The following is a 20,224-nucleotide window of genomic DNA, read 5'->3' as shown; positions in this document are numbered from 1 at the left end:
CAAGAGAAAAATCAGTTCCTGGGACAAATGAGCCCTTGAGAACTGAAAATGTTTCACAACTTAGCTGCAGTGCGTAGTATCAGACACCAATATTTTTGTTTGCCCTCACGCCCAAACCATGTCATACCTTACCTAGACTGTCTAACCTCAGACCCCAACCCACTGTGGCCATTTGTTGAGAAAATGCTTTTCCTTTGCACCTGATCACTGACTGGAGCAGCTGTGACTTAGCATGGCCTGAGGACAGTTGATCGGGAGAATGGGCATGTGGCCTAAGCTGACCCTTTTTCTTTGGACTGGAATTGAGAGTAAGGCTGTCTTCAGGTGGCTGATCAGTAACGTATAAAATCTGGGAGCCACTGTTGGCCACGTGCCGCCATGTGGAGGCAGGAACAGAGGGAACGGAGCCAGCATGCGCTGAGGGACACAGCGGGACGCATGTGAATTCACAGCCTTTGCCAGTGGCCTCCTGCGTTCCTCCCTTACAGACGTCGACAGCAGTTCTTCCTTCAGAAAGAGTTCCAAAGAAAATGGTTAAGAGAATTAGACTCTGACTTTATTAGGTACATAGCTGTTGTTAAAATTTTGAATTCATGGAGTTAAAAACCCTGTAGTACACTTAAAAACTAAAAGTTGGTACACAAAATAATAATTCTAAACAGTGGTTCATTGGAATGTTTAAAGTATCAGTTTCAGATACTGAATATAGAAAAGGAGAACTGTATTCTTAGGAATAAACACTATAATTCTATAGATAAAAAACACAGAAAATCAAGGTATTATTGCTCAAATAAGTCTTCCCATATTAAAACCTCAGTGGCACACACACTAAAACACATGCCCTGTTCTAATACTCTGGTACTATAAATGCCAACAGGCTACAACACACATAATAATTTGCTTGTAGCCTTGACCTTGAAAACAAATGGCTGCTGTGAGATAACATGACCAAACCAAGAGACGATAACGTACAAATCAAAATGAAACAATACAAAACATAGGAACAAAATCCGGCATAAAAAGAAAAGAACATAACCTTAGTTTGAGAACACTGTTCCTTCATCATGAAGAATACATGTTGTACATTCATGCTCACATATATACACTTAAGAAAAATTCTTCATACATCCAGCAATGCAACGGGTGACTCAATCGACTACTAACACAATTTGCAGACTTCAAACAATAATACCAGATCTCAAACTTAGCTTTAACAAATGACAGTAAAATACTATACTAAGAAACGTAGTAAGTGGAATGCCTGTAAAACGAGTACAGAGTGCTTCGTCCTTCATAATTCTCTTAGCTTTCAGCATTTACCACTCATTTTCACCCGCTTCCGTGGGAGAGTTGTTTTGAGTGGAACAGGGTGAACAGCTGCCACACTCGGGTGTGGGCTTCTGGGGAAGCCACTTGTTTTCTTGCAGGAGTGGTCTTATCGACAAAAAAAACTGAATCTCAAAAAATTCTAATGACTCTCCATCTTCCTTCTCGACCAGGAACTGATAGTCGCCAAACCTAATCAGGCATTTGTCTGGAAGATCCATTTTATTTAGGTAGCCCAGCTCCTTGTCGTCCACAAGCAGATTGGTCTTCTTACTCATATTTTTAATTTCAAAAGAGACAACTGAACTATCAAACTTTTTAAACAGCTGTAGAGAAAACTGAACTCGAGAAACCTGTTTGTCCTGAAAGGTATAACGACAGGTGCTAGAATTTCGGCCAAATTTCACAACTTCGCTGGTGGGGAGTGTCTCTCGGTTACAAAACTTTATTGATTGGAATATTCCACTTCGCTGGTGGCCAGGATGGTAAAGAGTCATGTGGAGACTAGTTACTGTCTCTTCTGTGTCCACATCCTCAAAACTGGACATGATGAGCACCGGAATCTGACCTGCCTGCAACAATTAAATCAGCACATTAGTTCACCCCAGAGATCAGATTCTGAGATCTCTGATTCCAATATTTTGATGAAAAGCTTTCCAATAGGTAACTGATTTAGACTTTAAGAAAACAATACATAGGCAAGATGCTTTCATTTAACTAGTAGATATGTGAAATCTTATACCAAGCTCCATATGCACTAGTGTGTTCTATTTTCTTCTCTTTCATTTCCAATTTGACAGTAAGACCATAATCTGGACGATAACAAGGAATGATTATTGATAAAATGATTTAGTGGGGGGAAGCATATAGAAACTTCAGTTCCTTTCTCATTTAAATAGGATGACTTGGGCCCAGACCAAATAGAACAGCTGTTTGTACTTTAGAAAGAAAATCAGGAATAAAGAATCTCTTTGGGGGTGGGAGGTGGGAGGAAGGTTCAAGCGGGTGGGAAAATATGTATACTGATTCATGTTGATATATGGCAGAAACCAACACAACATGGTAAGGCAATTATCTCCCAATTAAAAATAAATGAATTCTTTTTTTAAAAAGAATCCCTTTGGTTTAAATCCTCAGGATATACATATAAGGAAAACCTACAGTTTACTAGCTAAATTAAAATTTAATGTATTATGAATTTTGTGTTTTGGGTGGAACAATATGAGTAACCGTCATACTCAGAGAAAGGCTTCTGTGATTTTTACTGTGTATTGTCCTGACTAAAGAAATGTAGACGTTAGAAACAAGTAACTGCAACACTTGTCCTTTATATCCTGACTTAGATTTCTGGTAGGTAAAGGTAAAAATAGTAAGTGCTCTAAACGTTTATTTTATTCTATAATTTTTTAATTTAAAAAATAATCAATTTCCACAAGGTAGTTCTAAATATCATAGTCTGTACTCATACTGGAGTTATTTGTTTTTGTCAGTGGTTCCTAATGACTGGACAGACAAACTGTCATTTACCCCAAGCAGCACAATCTAACTGTTCTTAATCACATCTCTCTAGAGTGCGTGGCCCTGTGGTGACCTTTCCTCCACATCACGGTATGTACCTTAGTCAGTGGAGTAGTTTAAGCAGCAATTAGTTACTAAAATCTGTGAAAGGTTTGACACAAAACTGCCATTTTAATTGGCTTTAAAAGAATTACATGCACATGATTTTAAAAATTCAAACACTTGAAAGGATCTTTTTAAGTATCTTCCCTCTCTGACCTAATCATTTTTTTTTACTCTTTCAGAGCCAACCATTGTAAAAGTTGGTTTTATCCTTACAGAATTCTTTATACAACAAGCAAAACTTTGTTTTCAAAGACATACACATTTTCTACAAAGGAAAAATTTTCTTATACAAATAGGAACATACTGTATTTAGTTCTAGACCTTGCATGTTTTTCAGTTAATAATACAAGTGGGTGATTTTTTTCCATTTATCTATACTTGTAAATATACCTCAATCTTAAACAGCTGCATAGAATTCCTTTAAACTAGTGTGGTAAATTACATCAGTAGATGGAATGATACTGAGAGCTCCCTTCATTCTTTAAATACTGTACAATATTTACCGTGGGGTTTGGGGAGCAACAGCCTTAAGGTAATCTGTAGTTTTACTGGGTTTTGTCTGCCATCTATATTAGATATTGCTATCAAAATTATGCTTGCTAAACAGGAAAAAAACAAAATGTTTTCTTTCCATGCTGTTTGCTTTTAAAGTACAATCTTTTCTTCTGTTTTGCATAGTTGTATTGCTAAAAATCAAACTCAGTTTATTGACTTAGCAAATGATATAACAAAGCAAAATTTTTTATTGATTTAGAAATACATTTTTAATTTGCTTTCATAATAGGTTCTTTCTTGACATTATTATATCATATTGCCCTAGCCAATCAGACAACAAATGCCCAGCTATAAGCAGAAAAAGAGAAGAATACTCAAAATCTTGGGGCAAGGGTAGTAAAAGTTGCTATGAAACCAAAGGCAGCAAGAATTAACACACTGCGGGTAGAACTGGTTAATCACCATGATTTGAAAATACTTTAATTACAATAATAAAGTCATTATTCAAGAAGCAGACAGCTTAAAGGAGAATAATTATAACAAGTCATGAGATGATGCAATTAGTGGCTGACAAGAAAAGAATTTGCTGTTAAAAAGTAAAAAGCCTAAAAAGAGCAAGGATCTATCATGATCTCCGCCTTGTCGGGCTACACTGCCATCACTCAAATTCATTCTTGGGCTTTGCACAGTAACAGTTCGAAAGGAGACCTGGATTTTAAAACACAGTATATTCTGGATATCGTCTTTTGGTAGCACCCAACTTTTGTTCTTGTGATCTTTGTATAACCTATTAGCTTAGAATTTAGCCTTTCGAGCAAATCCACCCTCAAGAAAATGTTGCCCTATACAGGCTCTTAATGCCTAGTTACCCAGGGCAGGTACATTATTCACTGCAGAGGAAAAATCTGACATTCTGGTTTATAAATTGAATCAATAAAGTGAATCAATTCTCACCTTTTGATGAACTTCTGGTTTCACAACTGTGACCCTCCAACAATGAGGTAGACTGTGTTACCATCTGCTGCCCCTCACTACCAGACCTGTCCCTACTGGTTCTGCCCCTTTGCAAAAATGATACTTCCCACTCCAGTGTCAACCATATTAAAGAAATGTGAATGGAAGTAACATGGAAGCTTATTTCCAAGGGTAGGTTTTAAAAACCACTATGTAGATAGACCTGTCTCTCCTCCTTCCATGTATGCCATGTCAGTGCCACGGAAGGAGCAGCTAAGCATGGGGTCTCAAAGGCGAGGGCCAAAAACAACCATAGAGACTTATAATGTGAGCAGCAAATCAACCCGCCTTCTAAGCAGTTACTGACCCATGATGTTCCCTAACATACGCACTCACCTTTCTTATGAACATATGAAATGATTACAGAGCCCAACAGTAACAAGACTGCCACTTACTGTATGCCTTTCATATGCCAGGCACAGTGCTAGCTCTTTATACATCAGTATCAGTTCAGTCACTCAGTCATGTCTGACTCTTTGCAACCCCATGAACTGCAGCACCCCAGGCCTCCCTGTCCATCACCAGCTCCCAGAGTCCACCCAAACCCCTGTCCGTCGAGTCGGTGATGCCATCCAGCCATCTCATCCTCTGTCCTCCCCTTCTCCTCCTGCCCTCAATCTTTCCCAGCATCAGGATCTTTTCAAATGAGTCAGCTCTTCGTATCAGGTGGCCAAAGTATTGGAGTTTCAGCTTCAACATTAGTCCTTCCAATGAACACCCAGGACTGATCTCTTTCGGGATGGACTGGTTGGATCTTGCAGTCCAAAGGACTCTCAAGAGTCCTCCAACACCACAGTTCAAAAGCATCAATTCTTCGGTGCTCAGCTTTCTTCACCGTCCAACTCTCACATCTATACATGACCACAGGAAAAACCATAGCCTTGACTAGATGGACCTTTGTTGACAAAGTGATGTCTCTGCTTTTTAATATGCTGTCTAGCTTGGTCATAACTTTTCTTCCAAGGAGTAAGCGTCTTTTAATTTCATGGCTGCAGTCACCATCTGCAGCAATTTTGGAGCCCAGAAAAATAAAGTCTGACACTGTTTTCACTGTTTCCCCATCTATTTCCCATGAAGTGCTGGGCCTAGATGCCATGATCTTAGTTTTCTGAATGTTGAGCTTTAAGCCAACTTTTTCGCTCTTCTCTCACTTTCATCAAGAGGCCCTTTAGTTCTTCTTCACTTTCTGCCATAAGGGTGGTGTCATCTGCATATCTGAGGTTATTGATACTATCTGCTTTTCAAAATAACCCGTCAAAATCACCACGCCACAGATGAGGGAGCTAAGTCTCAGAGGGTTTAGCTAGGTAGCCCAGGTCACAAAGCCCTGCCAAAAGGAGGATTCAAACACAGGAGAAATGCACACTCTCTCTTGCCAACTACAAACATCACTACTTACTTCACAAACTATAGCAGCCAATCAACAGGGAAGAGGGCCACGGGTTGGGTGTGCCAGAACTGGCAAGACACCAGGAATCTAGTGTTCAGAAGAAAAATGCACTGTTACTGCCTCCTCGTAGAAGAGGCTGTGAAGCACCAGATTACAGTGAGTATCAGTTATCCTTAAGCCTCATGTACGTATGTTGGCATGTCTCTAGTAATTATGGTGGCTGATTAGGGAGCTCCAAAGTTAGTGAACCATGGTCTCAGCCTTCAGGGAACTTAGAAACTAAGCTATTCATTAATTTCCAGAGCTGCAAGTTCCCTCTACAAAGTGACCTGAATCTCTGACATTTCAGAGTGGTCAGGAGAAAAAGACACTAACAAAAAAATCAAAATGATAAAATTGGTGGCTCTTTTAAATAATCACTAGCATGCAGGTGCTCAAAAGTAGCTTTTTCAAATCTATTTGGCCTAAGTTATCAAAGAAACCTAAGAACAAAGAGCTTAATAGTGAGGGAGCTTCGGGAACCTGGGGTAGGGGGTGGAAAGGAGGTGTTCTGCTGCACACTCTGTACCTGTGGGATTTTATACCTGCATCTAATATCTATTCAAACATATAACAAGTTTTTTCTTTACAAAGTCAGAAAGCATTAGTCACTCAGTCGTGTCTGACTCTTTGTTGACCCCATGGACTGTAGCCCACCAGGGTCCTCTGTCCACGGAATTCTCCAGGCAAGAATGCTGGAGTGGGTTGCCATGCCCTTCTCCAGGGGATCTTCCCCACCCAGGGATCAAACCTGGGTGGAGATCCAGGTTGATCTGCCCGCATTGCAGGTAGGTTCTTCACCATCTGAGCCAACTGGGAGGTCACAAGCCACCTGATTTTTACGGAACTAAATGGAGTTACGAGATTATTATCAAAGCTGGTAAACTATGTTCTCTGACATCAAAAAGCTGTAAAACACTGGAATGATGTGTGGCATACAGTAATACTTGTGTTAGCAAATCAGCACAATAACTTCGCTGACACTGAGCTAACAGGAAAGGAAGAGAAAACTTGGAAGCACAGCAAAAAACAGCTATCCTGACCCCCTGCACCAGGTCATCATCCAGCAGTCTCGCTCTGAAGACAAACGGAACAGAATTCAGCAGAATTAATACTTAGTTAAGCAACAGGTCTTGCTAAAAGAGTCGTAAAACCCAAAATCAGCAGGAGGAAAGGCTTAGTAAAGGCTCAGGTTTCTCTCCCCCCGGAGATGGTGTCTTTCTCCCACTCTGCCTGATTGGCTTGTTTCTAGCCGAAACTGCTGCGTCGGATGCCCGGTGGCAGCGGACTTCCGCTGCGAGGCTCAGTGTGTATTCAAGCTCCAAAAAATTTGAGAAATTCCATTCAATCTGAAAGCTAGAGAAAGTCCCAGAAAACCACGGATTACGTTATTTTCCTAACCAAGCAGTCTGAACAACGGAGTGGGTTGAAGTAAATGACAACCCACTCCAGTGTTCTTGCCTGGAGAATCCCAGGGACGGGGGAGCCTGGTGGGCTGCCGTCTATGGGGTCGCACAGAGTCGGACACGACTGAAGCGACTCAGCAGCAGCAACAGCATACATATATGCATATATTTATGTACATTTATATATATTTATTGGAGAAGGAATTGGCAGTCCACTCCAGTGTTCTTGCCTGGAGAATCCCAGGGACGGGGGAGCCTGGTAGGCTGCAGTCCATGGGGTCGCTAAGAGTCGGACACGACTGGGCGACTTCACTTTCACTTTTCACTTTCATGCATTGGAGAAGGAAATGGCAACCCACTCCAGTGTTCTTGCCTGGAGAATCCCAGGGACGGGGGAGCCTGTTGGGCTGCCGTCTATGGGGTCGCACACGGTCGGACACGACTGAAGCGACTTAGCAGCAGCAGTAGCAGCAGCAAGCAGCCTGAAGCAAGGCAGGTATACACGCAATCGCGCGGTGAGCTACACTTCATACATGGAATTATTTTCTATTTACTAAAGGGGGGGGGGCTTTGCAAAGCACAGAAAAGTACAAGGAACACGCATCCCAATAGTTCCTGTCAGTGCTCCTCCGCTCCATTTATAAATATTCCTCTATTTTGTAAAGCTAAAACCACGCCGTAAACAATCGCTCGAGCGTCTGCTCGCAGCCGAGCCAGCGGGAGGAGCAGGTGATGACTTTCCCTGCAACGCTCCTGGACACAGCTTCTCTCTCCAGGCGATAAGCAGACACGACGCAGCCCCACTTCACCCCACCCCCCCGCGCCCCCCAGACCGCCACCTGGCAGGTACCTTGGGGTTCGAGTGTCCGTGAACTTCGCTTCGCTTTCTCAGCGCCGCACCGGGTTAACGCGCGAGCCCGCGGAGGCCCGGGATCGCGGGACGCAGACCGCCGCGCTCGCTCACCGCGCCGCAGCCGGGGAGGGCGCCCGCCCGCTGCGCCGCGCCTACCGCGCAGGGGGCTTGGGGTGGGGGACGGGGAGACGGGACCGAGGGGGAGAGGGACGCAGACGCGGCCCAGTCGGGGGCTACAGGGGCTACGGAAACTGCGGGCTCCAGGCCCGGTGCGCGCGGCGACTCCTTCCACCGACCGGCCGAGTGCGCCCCTTCCCCGCAACCCTTAAGTAAACCGAAAGCGCCGAGGTTCCGGGAATCCGCGGCGCCGTCCGCCCACCCCCCCCTGCTCCGCTCTGGCGCCTTCTGCGCGTCCCCAGCCGCCTTTTCAGACCGAAAGCCCAGCCCCCAGGTCGGGTGTAAAGCGTGGCAAACCTGGCGGGGACCCCGCTTGCCAATCAAGGGCCCCTCCGAAGAGGATGTGAGTTTTGAAAAGGGGACGCGATCACCGTAGCAGTAAGGGCGACTTTCTCCGGCACCCCTCCCCCCCAAACAAACACACTGCCAAGGGTGGGGAGAGAAGAGCTGAATTAACCTAGCAAGCAAGCCAGGTGCAGGGCCCGCATTATTCTTTTCTAATCTTCACAGTCGGGAGAGTAGGTCCCCCTGACAGATGAGTAAACTGAGGCCCAGAAAGTGGTTAGGTTTCCGGGGGGCGGTGAGGAGCAGCAATATTTAAACTTGCCCCAGAGCTCCCATGGACCGAGGAGCCTGGTGGGCTGCAGTCCATGGGGTAGCGAAGAGTCGGACACGACTGAGCGACTTCATTTTCACTTTTCACTTTCCTGCATTGGAGAAGAAAATGGCAACCCACTCCAGTGTTCTTGCCTGGAGAATCCCAGGGACGGGGGAGCCTGGTGGGCTGACGCGTATGAGGTTGCAGAGTCGGACGCGACTGAAGTGACTTAGCAGAGCTCCTAAGCTCTCTCTTGCTACCCCATGGTGCCCTCACCTTACACCCGAGCATCCAGGGGCTTCCTCTCCCCGCCATCCACCTGAAGGGACTCCTCACTCAACACCCAGGGTCCCGGGTTCCAAAAGTAAGGGCTGATACTTGGCGCAACAGGAAACACAACCTCCCAAGAGGCTTATAGAACTTAGGGTGAACAAGGTGATACTCTTTTCCTGCCTCAAGGAGAAGATTTGCGATGAGCTAAAGGTGGAGAGAGCCTAAAGACAATAGGTGTCTAGAGGGAGACAGGAAGAAAAGGACCCAGAACAGCGGCCAAGGTCGTACTGGCCTATTTACTTCAGGGCTTGGGAAACCGCCCATCAATTCTGGTAAATGTCTGGTGAAAGCCTTTCATTTGTCTGGGTTCCACCCTTGACTCCATGAGTGCTTGTTTATGGGTCCATTTCTCTAGCAATAAAACAACGGTGATGCTTGCTCTTGCTTCACCACTTGATAAAGAGGTTCTGAGGAGGGGTTAGGTATTGAGCTCTCAGAGTTACATATAATCAAGAACCATAAAGCTGAGGAAGGATGAGTGCATCTGTAAGTGAAGCAGATTCCTGTAAGGCTGCGTTTTGTTCGTTAATCCCTGAGAGACAGTCACTACTTTTTTTCTGTCCAAGAACATTAGAGCAGGTGGAAGATAAGACATGCAATTTGACTACACCAATAAAGTCACACAATAAAATAATGTTATCTGAATTGCAGCGTCTGATCTCTAACCTTTAAAATCAAAGAAGATATGAAAATGCTCTATAAATTGCAAAGGATTATTTAACTCCATGCTATTGATGAATAGATAAAATTAAATGATAAAATTCATGATGCTGAACATTATTCCACGCTTCTCTGTCCTATAAGATGATTTATTTGATTTGCTAAATTATCCAAAATGAAATTTGAATAAGCCTTCAATTCCAGGTCAGACTCTAAGCTCAGTGATCGTTTTCTCCCTCTGACAACTGGTTAAAAATAATGGGCCTTAAACCAAAAATGTCTTGTGTGAGTTGAGAAACAGCCAAGAGTGCACCTTTGAAAAGTTTTTGTTCCTTAAATGTTTGAAGAGACGTTTGGTGCTGGCTACAACTCCTGGTTTCAAACTATACCACAAAGCCACAGTAATCAAAACAGTATGGTACTGCACTTCCCTAGTGGTCCAGTGGTTAAGAATCCACCTGCCGAGGCAGGAGGCATGGATTCAGTCCCCGGTCTGGGAAGATTCCACATGCTGTGGGACAGATAAGCCTATGTGCCACCACTACTGAAGCCTGTGTGCCTAGAGCCTGTGGTTGGCAACAGGAGAAGCCCCAGTGAAGAGCAGCCCACGCACCGAATTAGAGTAGCCCCCACTCAGCACAGCTAGGGAAAGTCCACACACAGTAGCAGAGAATAAATTAATTAGTTAAAAAAGTAAAATAAGTGAATGCCTTTTTAAAAAACAAACAGTATGGTGCTGGCACAAAAACAGACACATAGATCAATGTAACAGAATAGAGTCCAGAAATAAGCCCCTGCGCCGATTAATCTAGACAAAGGCTGCAAAAATATACAAAGAGGAAAAGAGCATGTCTTCAATAATTTATGTTGGGAAAACAGGATGGTTTACATGCAAAAGAATAGAACCAGACCATTTTCTTACAACAAATATAAAAATAAATTCATAATAGATTAAAAACTTAAATGTGAGCCCTGAAACCTAAAACTCCGGGAAGAAAACATAGACATTACATTCTTTGACACTCGTCTTAGCAATATTTGTGAGAGAGTTGCGGGGGGCAGGGTCTGTCTCCTCAGGCAAGGGCAACAATAGCAAAAATAAATGGGCGTGCATCAAACTAAAAAGGTTTTGCACAGTGAAGGAAACCATCACAAACCAAAAAGGAAACATAGTCGGTGGGAGAAGATACTTGCAAATGACGTATCTGATAAGGAGCTTACATTCAACATATGCAAAGAACTCATATAACTTATAATAACATTTATTTTCAAAAGCAAACAATCCAATTAAAAACATATAGAAGACCTGAACGGATATTCTTTCAAAGAAGACATACAGATGGCCAACAGGCAAGTGAAAAAAAGCTCAGCATCACTAATCACCAGAGAAATGCAAATCAAAACTACAGTGAGATATCATCTCATATCTGTCAGGATGGCTATTATCAGAAAAACAACAAATAAGTATTGGCAAGGATTTGGAGAAAAGGAAACACTCATGAATGGTGGATGGAAATTTAAATTGGTGCAGCCGCTATGGGAATCAGTATAGAGTCCACAAAAGTTAAAAATAGAACTGCCATACAGATCAACATTGCTATTCCTGGATGTTGATCCAAAGGAAACAAAACACAGATTTGAAAAGGTATATGCACCCCCAATGTTCATTGCAGCATTATTTAGAGTAATGAAGATAGAGAAGCAACCTAAGTGTCCACTGGTAGATGAATGTATAAAGAAGATATGGTAAATATTTACAATGTAACATAGTCATAAAAAGAAAGAAATCTTGGGATTTATGACAACATGGATGAACCTACAAGGCATTATGCTACATGGTCTAAGTCAGACAGAGAAAGACAAATACTGTATAATTGTACTTATATGTGGAATCTGGAAAAGAAAAAAAAAACAGTAAAAATGGAAACACTCATAGATACAGAGAACATCCTGGTTATGGTATGTTTTATAAGTCTCCAGTTATAGAATAAATAAGTCACAGAGATATAATGTACAAGATAGGGAATACAATAAACAATGTCATAACTTAGTTGGCAAATGGTAACTGAACTTACCAGAGTGATCATTTCATAAAACGTAAAAATATCGAATCATTCTCTGGTATGCCTGGAACTCATATAGTATCATAAGTTATTTGTACTTCACTTTAGAAAGGAGATTTTAAATCACTGGTATCTAAATTAGGCAAAGTAATTTGCAGTGTGTGCTTTACTTTGTTACTGCTTCTGTTTGTATAAAATCACTAAAAGCATTTTTAAAAGAAGAGGTTATTTTGAAGTTTTGCTACAGGTTTTACTTGTTTTATTGTTATTCAGGGTCAGAGTTTAAATAGAGTACCAATAGCGTTTACAGAAAAACATGAAATCATTCTTTGATAAAGAAAATGCCTTTGCTGTTGAAGGAATACAGTAGGACTTTCTGTGGTGGAGGTTTACTAGCTATTACAGGAAAAGGTTTATAAAATAAAGTCATCTCAAGCTATGATTTCTCTGAGAACAATGAATCATAAGAAGTGCCCTGTGAAAATACTTCAGCCAAAGTAACATCAGACTGAAGAAAGGTAAGAATTCTAGTACGTGCTCACAAATGTGCTCGTGAGAAGGTACGTGCTAAAAGTCACTTTTGAGGCCCTCTTATTTGCAGATTTCCTCTCTGGAAAGGAACAAAACAATTTTTGTTTTGGTTCCAATGTGATTTTGCTATTTTGACAAATCCATTCTTCAATTCTGAAGTTTCAAGCACTTTCTCTTGCACTCACAACTACTCATGGACTGTCAATATATTTTGAATTACACATAATGTGGTTAAACTCCTTTCCAGTAAGTTTAATGAAGGAAGACTTGAGGTGGCTTTAAAGCTTGGTTAGAGCTTCCCAGGTGGCTCAGTGATAAAGAATCTTCCTGCTAAGCAAGAAACTCAGGTTTGATCCCTGCGTGAGGAAGATCCCCTGTAGAAGGAAATGGCAACCAACTCCAGTATTCTTGCCTGGGAAATCTCATGAACAGAGGAGCCTGTCAGGCTACAGTCCATGAGGCTGCAAAAGAGTTAGACATGACTTAGCACTAAACAACAACAATAGCAAACCTTGGTTGTAACTTCATTTGACACAGCCAGATACTGTGAGTGTTGCTCACAGATACACAGAGTAAGCAAAATGCTTTCTGGATGGTTTAAGCATTCCTAGGCTACTAATTGAAGAAAGTAGAGAAAACCACTAGACTATTCAGGTATGACCTAAATCAAATCCCTTACGTTATACAGTGGAAGTAACAAATATTTTCAAGGGATTAGATCTAATAGCGTGCCTGAAAAACTATGGACAGAGGTTCGTGACATTGTACAGGAGGCAGTGATCAGGACCATCCCCAAGAAAAAGAAATGCAAAAAGGCAAAATGGTTGTCCTAGGAGGCCTTACAATAGCTGAGAAAAGAAGACACAGAAGCCAAAGGAGAAAATGAAAGATACACCCATTGGAATGCAGAGTTCCAAAGAATAGCAAGGAGAGATAAGAAAGCCTTCCTCAGTGATCAGTGCAAAGAAATAGAGGAAAACAATAGAATGGGAAAGACTACAGATCTTTTCAAGAAAATTAGAGATACCAAGGGAACATTTCATGCAAAGATGGGCACAATAAAGGACAGAAATGGTATGGAGCTAACAGAAGCAGAAGATACTAAGAAGAGGTGCAAGAATACACAGAACCATACAAAAAAAGATCTTCATGATCCAGATTACCATGATGGTGTGATCACTCAGCTGGAGCCAGACACCCTGGAATGCGAAGTCAAGTGGGCCTTAGGAAGAATCACTACGAACAAAGCTAGTGGAGGTGATGGAATTCCAGTTGAGCTATTTCTAATTCTAAAAGATGATGCTGTGAAAGTGCTGCACTCAATTAGCCAGCAAATTTGGAAAACTCAGCTGTGGCCACAGGACTGGAAAAGGTCAGTGTCCTTTCCAATCCCAAAGAAAGGCAATGCCAAAGAATGTTCAAACTACCACACAATTGTACTCATCTCACACACTAGCAAAGTAATGCTCAAAATTCTCCAAGCCAGACTTCAGCAGCACATGAACCATGAACTTCCAGATGTTCCAGCTGGTTTTAGAAAAGGCAGAGGAACCAGAGATCAAGTTGCCAACATCTGTTGGATCATCGAAAAAGGAAGAGTTCCAGAAAAACATCTATTTCTGCTTTATTGACTATGCCAAAGCCTTTGTGTGGATCACAATAAACTGTGGAAAATTCTGAAAGAGATGGGAATACCAGACCACCTGACCTGCCTCCTGAGAAATCTGTATGCAGGTCAAGAAGCAACAGTTAGAACTGGACATGAAACAACAGACTGGCTCCAAATAGGGAAAGGAGTACGTCAAGGCTGAATATTGTCACCCTGCTTATTTAACTTATATGCAGAGAAATGCATCATGAGAAATGCTGGGCTGGATGAAGCACAAGCTGGAATCAAGATTGCCAGGAGAAATATCAATAACCTTAGATGTGCAGAAGACACCACCCATATGGCAGAAAGCAAAGAAAAACTAAAGAGTCTCTTGATGAAAGTGAAAGAGGAGAGTGAAAAAGTTGGCTTAAAACTCAACATTCAGAAAATGAAGCTCATGGCATCTGGTCCCATCACTTCATGGCAAATAGATGGGAAAACAATGGAAACAGTGACTGACTTTATTTTGGGGGGCTCCAAAATCACTGCAGATGGTGACCACAGCCATGAAATGAAAAGATGCTTGCTCCATGGAAGAAAAGTTATGACCAACCTAGACAGCATATTAAAAAGCAGAGACATTACTTTGTCAACAAAGGTCCATCTAGTCAAAGCTATGGTTTTTTCAGTAGTCATGTATGGATGTGAGAGTTGGACTGTAAAGAAAGCTGAGCACCAAAGCATTGATGCTTTTGAACTGTGGTGTTGGAGAAGACTCTTGAGGGTCCCTTGGATTGCAAGGAGATCCAACCAGTCCATCCTAAAGGAAATCAGTCCTGAATATTCATTGGAAGGACTGATGCTGAAGCTGAAACTCCAGTCCTTTGGCACCTGATGTGAAGAACTGACTCATTGGGAAAGACCCTGATGCTGTGAAAGATTGAAGGCAAGAGAAGACGACGACGGGATGAGATGGCTGAATGGCATCACTGACTCGATGGATGTGAGTCTGAGTGAACTCCGGGAGCTGGTGATAGACAGGGAGGCCTGGCGTGCTGCGGTTCATGGGGTTGCAGAGTCGGACACAACTGAGCAACTGAACTGAACTGAGCAATCACACACGATAAAGAAGAAATTAGAAAGTGGTGCTTTTTTGTGTTGCTTCATAAGCAGGTTCTATGATACTCCCCTCTGCTCAATGCACTCAAAGCATCTTGGATACAGACTCATCTAACTCTACCCAGTCCAGCTCAGATGTTCAGATTTGGACTAACTCAGTTCAGAAGTGCCCCTTCTCAGGCTGATCCTCTCTGCCAGCCTGTGAAAACGTTCGGGATCAACTGAGATAACTCAGCTCTTTTCCCATTGTCCCCTAAATGGGGGACAAGAGTAGGTCCAAAGTATTGAGAATGAAGAAAAGCTACTCTGGACTTCACTTTCTCGCTGTTTGTGGGGTTAAACGACTGCAGTTAAAACAATTTAGATCTAAGTGGAAAGATCTGCTGGATGCACCACTAAAGCAAAAAACCAAAGTGCAGAACAAAAATGCTATAACTGTGGTGATGAGGGGGGAGATGTCTATAAACACGTGATCTACAAAGAGATCCAAGAAATGGAGCTGTAATATCGGTTAATCTGAGAGAAAGAATTTGAGAGACAGAGAAGGTGGACATGGAACAGATTTTTCATTGGGTGCTTTTCCAAACTGTTTGAATCTCAGTCTCATTTGCATGCAATATGGCTACATGCACGCACGCACACACACACACACACACACACACAGAGTTTTGTTTTGTTTTGTTTTTAAGAAAAACCAAGTCTTCCCAGGTGGCTCCAGGGGTAAAGAATCCTCCTACCAATGCAGGAGATGCAAGAGACACAGGTGCATCGCCTGGGTTGGGAGATTTCCCCTGAGGTAGGAAATGGCAACCTGCTCCAGCGTTCTTGGGCCTCCCTGATGGCTCAGCAGGTAAAGTGAAGGTGAAGTCACACAGTCGTGTCCAACTCTTCACGACCCCATGGACTGTAGCCTACCAGGCTTCTCCATCCATGGGATTCTGCAGGCAAGAGTACTGGAGTGGGGTGCCATTGCCTTCTCCAGGGGATCTTCCCGACCCAGGGATCAAACCTGGGTCTCCCGCGTTTCAGGCAGATGCTTTACCGTGTGAGCCACCAGGGAAGCTTTTATTAGTTAATAATAATATTCAATATTTATTCACTAATTGTGAAAAATGTACCACCCCAACATAAGATATAACAACACCAGAAACTAGGAGTGGGGTATACAGTAATTCTCTATTAGCTTCACAATAATTTTGCACTTCTGAACTTTTAAAAATAAAATCTTTATTAAAAAAATAACAAGTGATTTGGGAGGACATACTCTTCAATTTTCAAGTACCAAGATAATGGTATTTTTTTTAATGTTGAATTCAACTAATTTATGTTTTGAGACTCATACATGGAGAATTATATTCTACATTAAAGTTTTGAATTAAAGATGTACACATCTATAAATTATTCAGTTATATTCTCTCCTCTAATGAAGAAAGAAAATAGCACTAGCAACACAAACCTTTTTTTCGAGAATAATTGTTATTGGAGTTTGAAGGAGATTATCATATGTGCATTAGTTATATATTGTAGCATGACAAATTACCCCAAATTTAGTGGTTTGAAACAATATATAATTCCTATACCACAGTTTCTATGGATCTAGAATCTGAGTGTATCTTAGCTGGGTCGTCTGCTTAGGGTCTCGTAAGATGCTGGTCATGAGACAAGAAGGGGGCAGGGCGCAACCATTAAAGGAATGACATAATCCAAGAACACATCAGGAACTAAAGAGAACCAAATAGGTCCAAGATGGCGGACGAGTCAACTTCCACTGTTACACGTCAGCAAGCGAGATGACACACCCACAGGCGCCATGTTCATTCCAAGGCCAGCCATAAAGGTCAAAAAGTGGGCAGGAGGCCAATTCTTAGAAATCCCCACCCCTTCTCCCAAATAGCTGGAATGCTCCTCCCACTTATTAGCCTAAGAAATACCCTCCCCTATAAGAACAGATAACCCCACACCTTGCCATGTCTTGCCCTATGAGATGGCCTGTTTTTGTGAAGCCAAGAACTCACACTTGGCAGCTCTCCCAGGGACTCAGATGTGACCTGGGATGTGACCATCCTCTCATACCCTACTCTCTTTCCCACAACAAGTAGGCTGTGTTCCTTTTAGAAGCTTGTTTTTTTTTTTCTTTCTTTCTTCTTGGTTCATGTGGTTGTTGGCGGGATTCACTTGAGGTTGTAGAACTGAGGTCCCTTGTTTTCTTGTTAGCTGGCATCTGGGTCGCTTTCATCTCCCAGGTGTCACTCGAGGTTCCTGGCCATGGGGCTGTTGGCCTCTCACAGGCCCTGTCACAACATGGCTACTCACTTCAAAACCAGCAGGAGGATCTTGGACTCCTGTCTGCTAGGACAGAGACTTGCATCCAGCAGGTAAAGTATCCACCTGCAAAGCAGGAGACACAGAAGACCTAACCTTGATCCCTGGGTTGGGAAGACCCCTTGGAGGAGGAAAATGGCAACCCACTCCAGTATTCTTGTCTGAAAAATCCCATGGACAGAGAAGCCTGTCCACAGGGGTCGCAAACAATGGAACGTGCCTAAGCACACACATGAAAGAAGTCTCCTGAGAGAAAATTCTCACTTAATTTTTTGATGCTTCAATATTTTTCACATGTGGAGAACTGCAATAAAATTCAGGCTCTCAAGACAATGATGAGATGGTGAGAAGGAAATTGGCAGGGCACTTGAAGGATGGAGAGAGAGGAGTTGGCCTGCTTTTTTTTTTTTTTTTTTTTGCTTTTGTATACCAAAGAACCTTTATAACTTTTCTTTTAAATTCTTAAATGCTTATAAAATGTACATCTAGTTATAATTTCATTTTATAGACAGTTAAATGCATCTTCATTTATAAATATTTTATATTTACTTCATAGAACAGATTGTTTAATGGGTGTTAAATTTGTGTTAATTTTTAGGTAACAATAGAACACTAATATGGTTTTTTTGGTTAGAGGAGCCCAGTGGATTATGAGATCCCCAGTAGATCTGATCCTGGAATCCCCAATCACTTATTATGAGAGCCAGAGGCTATGGAAGCAGAAAGAGAAGGGCCGGTTTGGGAGAGTGAATTGTTCTACCAGGGCTTCCCTAGCGGCTCAGACTGTAAAGAGTCTGCCTGCAGTGCTGGAGACTCAGGTTCAGTGCCTGGCCGGGAACATCCCCTGGAGAAGGGAATATCAACCCACTTCAGTACTCTTGCCTGGAGAATCCCCAAACAGTTGGACATGACTGAGTGACTAACACTTAAAACTTTTTTTTTTTCTTTTGATTAGTCATTTACTTTCTCAGTTTGGGGGAAACATATCAAAAGGGCTCTACCAAGATTTATCAAATTACTACTAGTGAAATCTTTCATTCCTTCACTTTCGGATACTTCTTTAACCCAGCAGGCTCAGAAAGGACTGAGAAAATTAAAAGTACTGACATCAATAATTTTTTCAATAAAATGTTAAACATTTACCAACCTTTTCATGTACTTTTGGTATTTTTTGTCAGAATTTGGAGCACAGATTTATACTGAAGGATGATGTCCACCATGTGATGCAATTAGACAGTCCTCACTGTCAAATCCAGCAGACCGACGAGATTTTCTATGAGATAAATTCCAACCTCATTTTTCAACCCCCTCCAAAACTTGGTGATATAGGTGTCCCTGTGACAAGCTCAGCTGTACACACTAATTCTAAAATAGATAAGAGTACTGAATGGAGCCTTAACAAGAGTTTCTTTTGATAATAGATAAAAAACAATGTCATGCTCATTTCTTCTAACTGACATTCTCTCAGTGGACTGGCTCTCCATTCTGACTCAATCCAAATAAGGAGTTTTCGTGCACTTTTTTAAGAAGGGACTTCTCTGTAGCAATACAACTCCCAGAATACCTTTCACTAAAGCAATTCCTAAAGGGGAGTGTCTTATGGCGCAGAACTGCTGAAAAGTCCCCGAGAATTACACAGACTCTGAGACAATAACAGGCCATGTTTTCTTTTAAATTCCTACTTCCTGAAATGGAGGCTGTTTATGAGAAACAGTATATTTCAGGGAACTTGTGCTATAATTAACTTTTTAAGAGTTAGATTTGCTTCTTTAAAGTGTATTTCCTCTTCCTCGAGATAATGGTGAGTATCAGCCTTCTAATGACAAAAGCGTAGTATACGTGGGTATAAAGGAATAATTTTTAAGGAAGTATTTTCTTAAATTGTGATCCTGTTTTCATCCGGTGGTCTTCTCTACATTTAAATAACTTTGGAGTTTCCAGAACATTTGCATTTCTGAAAACTCCCTAGAAAGGGAGGGGGAGTGGGGGCCGGGGAAGGGCCACCTGTAGTGGTGTTAGGTTATTAGGAAGAGAAGAAAAGAAACGGTTTTTTTTTTGTTTTTTTTTTAAGGTTTAAATGATGAAGTCCTCAAGTCCAGAGGCATGCTAGAGCTGCTAGTGAAAATCTGGCTTCATTTATCACTGAATTGAGGTGTTTGATTAAGTAGTTGGGATTACTTATTTGAAAAATTAACCCTGGGACGTTTGGCTGGAGTATGTAGGTAGTGATAACAGCAGCTATCACTTTTGGCTGGAGAATTACTCTTCTCATTTGGGACGAACCGAGGGGAATTCTGCATATAAAGAAGTATTATGTAGAGGGAAAATATCTAGAAAAATTAAAATTCTTCGTATTTCTATTCCAAAGAGTCTTCATTCCAAAGCATTTTCATTAAAACGCCAATTTTAGCACTTAAAATTAAGGCTCCAAATGACTTTGGAAAGCCACAGATTAAGCACCTTTAGAATTGTTTGGAATTTGCAGGTGGGTGAGTGTGCAAAGAGGCAGGGTGGGAAAGGAGGGGGCTTTATGTCACAACATAATGGCATCTCTGTAGCGTTCGCATCTATCTGCCTCTGCCTCTTTAAACTCGGTGCAGCTAGCACTCTTATGAGAAACAGGATCCGATTTTGGTTGGCTGATACTTTATTGTTATAAACATCTTTAATTCCTCACTTGTAAT

General features: G+C 42.0%; 2 protein-coding genes across 29 annotated transcripts in view; one reads left to right on the top strand and one right to left on the bottom strand.

Moving 5' to 3' along the window:
* Positions 1-534: 534 nt before the first annotated feature.
* TIFA (TRAF interacting protein with forkhead associated domain) lies at positions 535-8,447 on the bottom strand. Its single transcript, XM_069593522.1, has 2 exons — positions 8,144-8,447; positions 535-1,898 (listed from the first exon to the last, which is right to left on the bottom strand). Exon 2 carries the CDS (start codon positions 1,872-1,874, stop codon positions 1,317-1,319), a length of 558 nt encoding a protein of 185 aa, XP_069449623.1. The 5' UTR covers positions 1,875-1,898; positions 8,144-8,447; the 3' UTR covers positions 535-1,316.
* Positions 8,448-19,108: 10,661 nt separating this feature from the next.
* The window catches only part of ALPK1 (alpha kinase 1), a 114,415-nt gene continuing 113,299 nt past the window's right edge, over positions 19,109-20,224 (top strand). For 18 of the 28 annotated variants that reach the window (XM_069593511.1, XM_069593516.1, XM_069593507.1 and 15 more), the window contains exon 1: positions 19,110-19,341. The gene's annotated coding sequence lies outside the window, so the exon portion shown is untranslated. Of the gene's footprint in view, positions 19,342-20,224 lie in introns of all 28 variants that reach the window. The other 10 variants (XM_069593506.1, XM_069593491.1, XM_069593495.1 and 7 more) reach the window with 4 other exon arrangements.

This window comes from Ovis canadensis, chromosome 6 (genome assembly GCF_042477335.2).
Source record: "Ovis canadensis isolate MfBH-ARS-UI-01 breed Bighorn chromosome 6, ARS-UI_OviCan_v2, whole genome shotgun sequence".
Lineage (NCBI taxonomy): Eukaryota > Metazoa > Chordata > Mammalia > Artiodactyla > Bovidae > Ovis > Ovis canadensis.
Note: the sequence above shows the minus strand (reverse complement) of the source record. Positions and strands in the feature narration are given on the sequence as shown.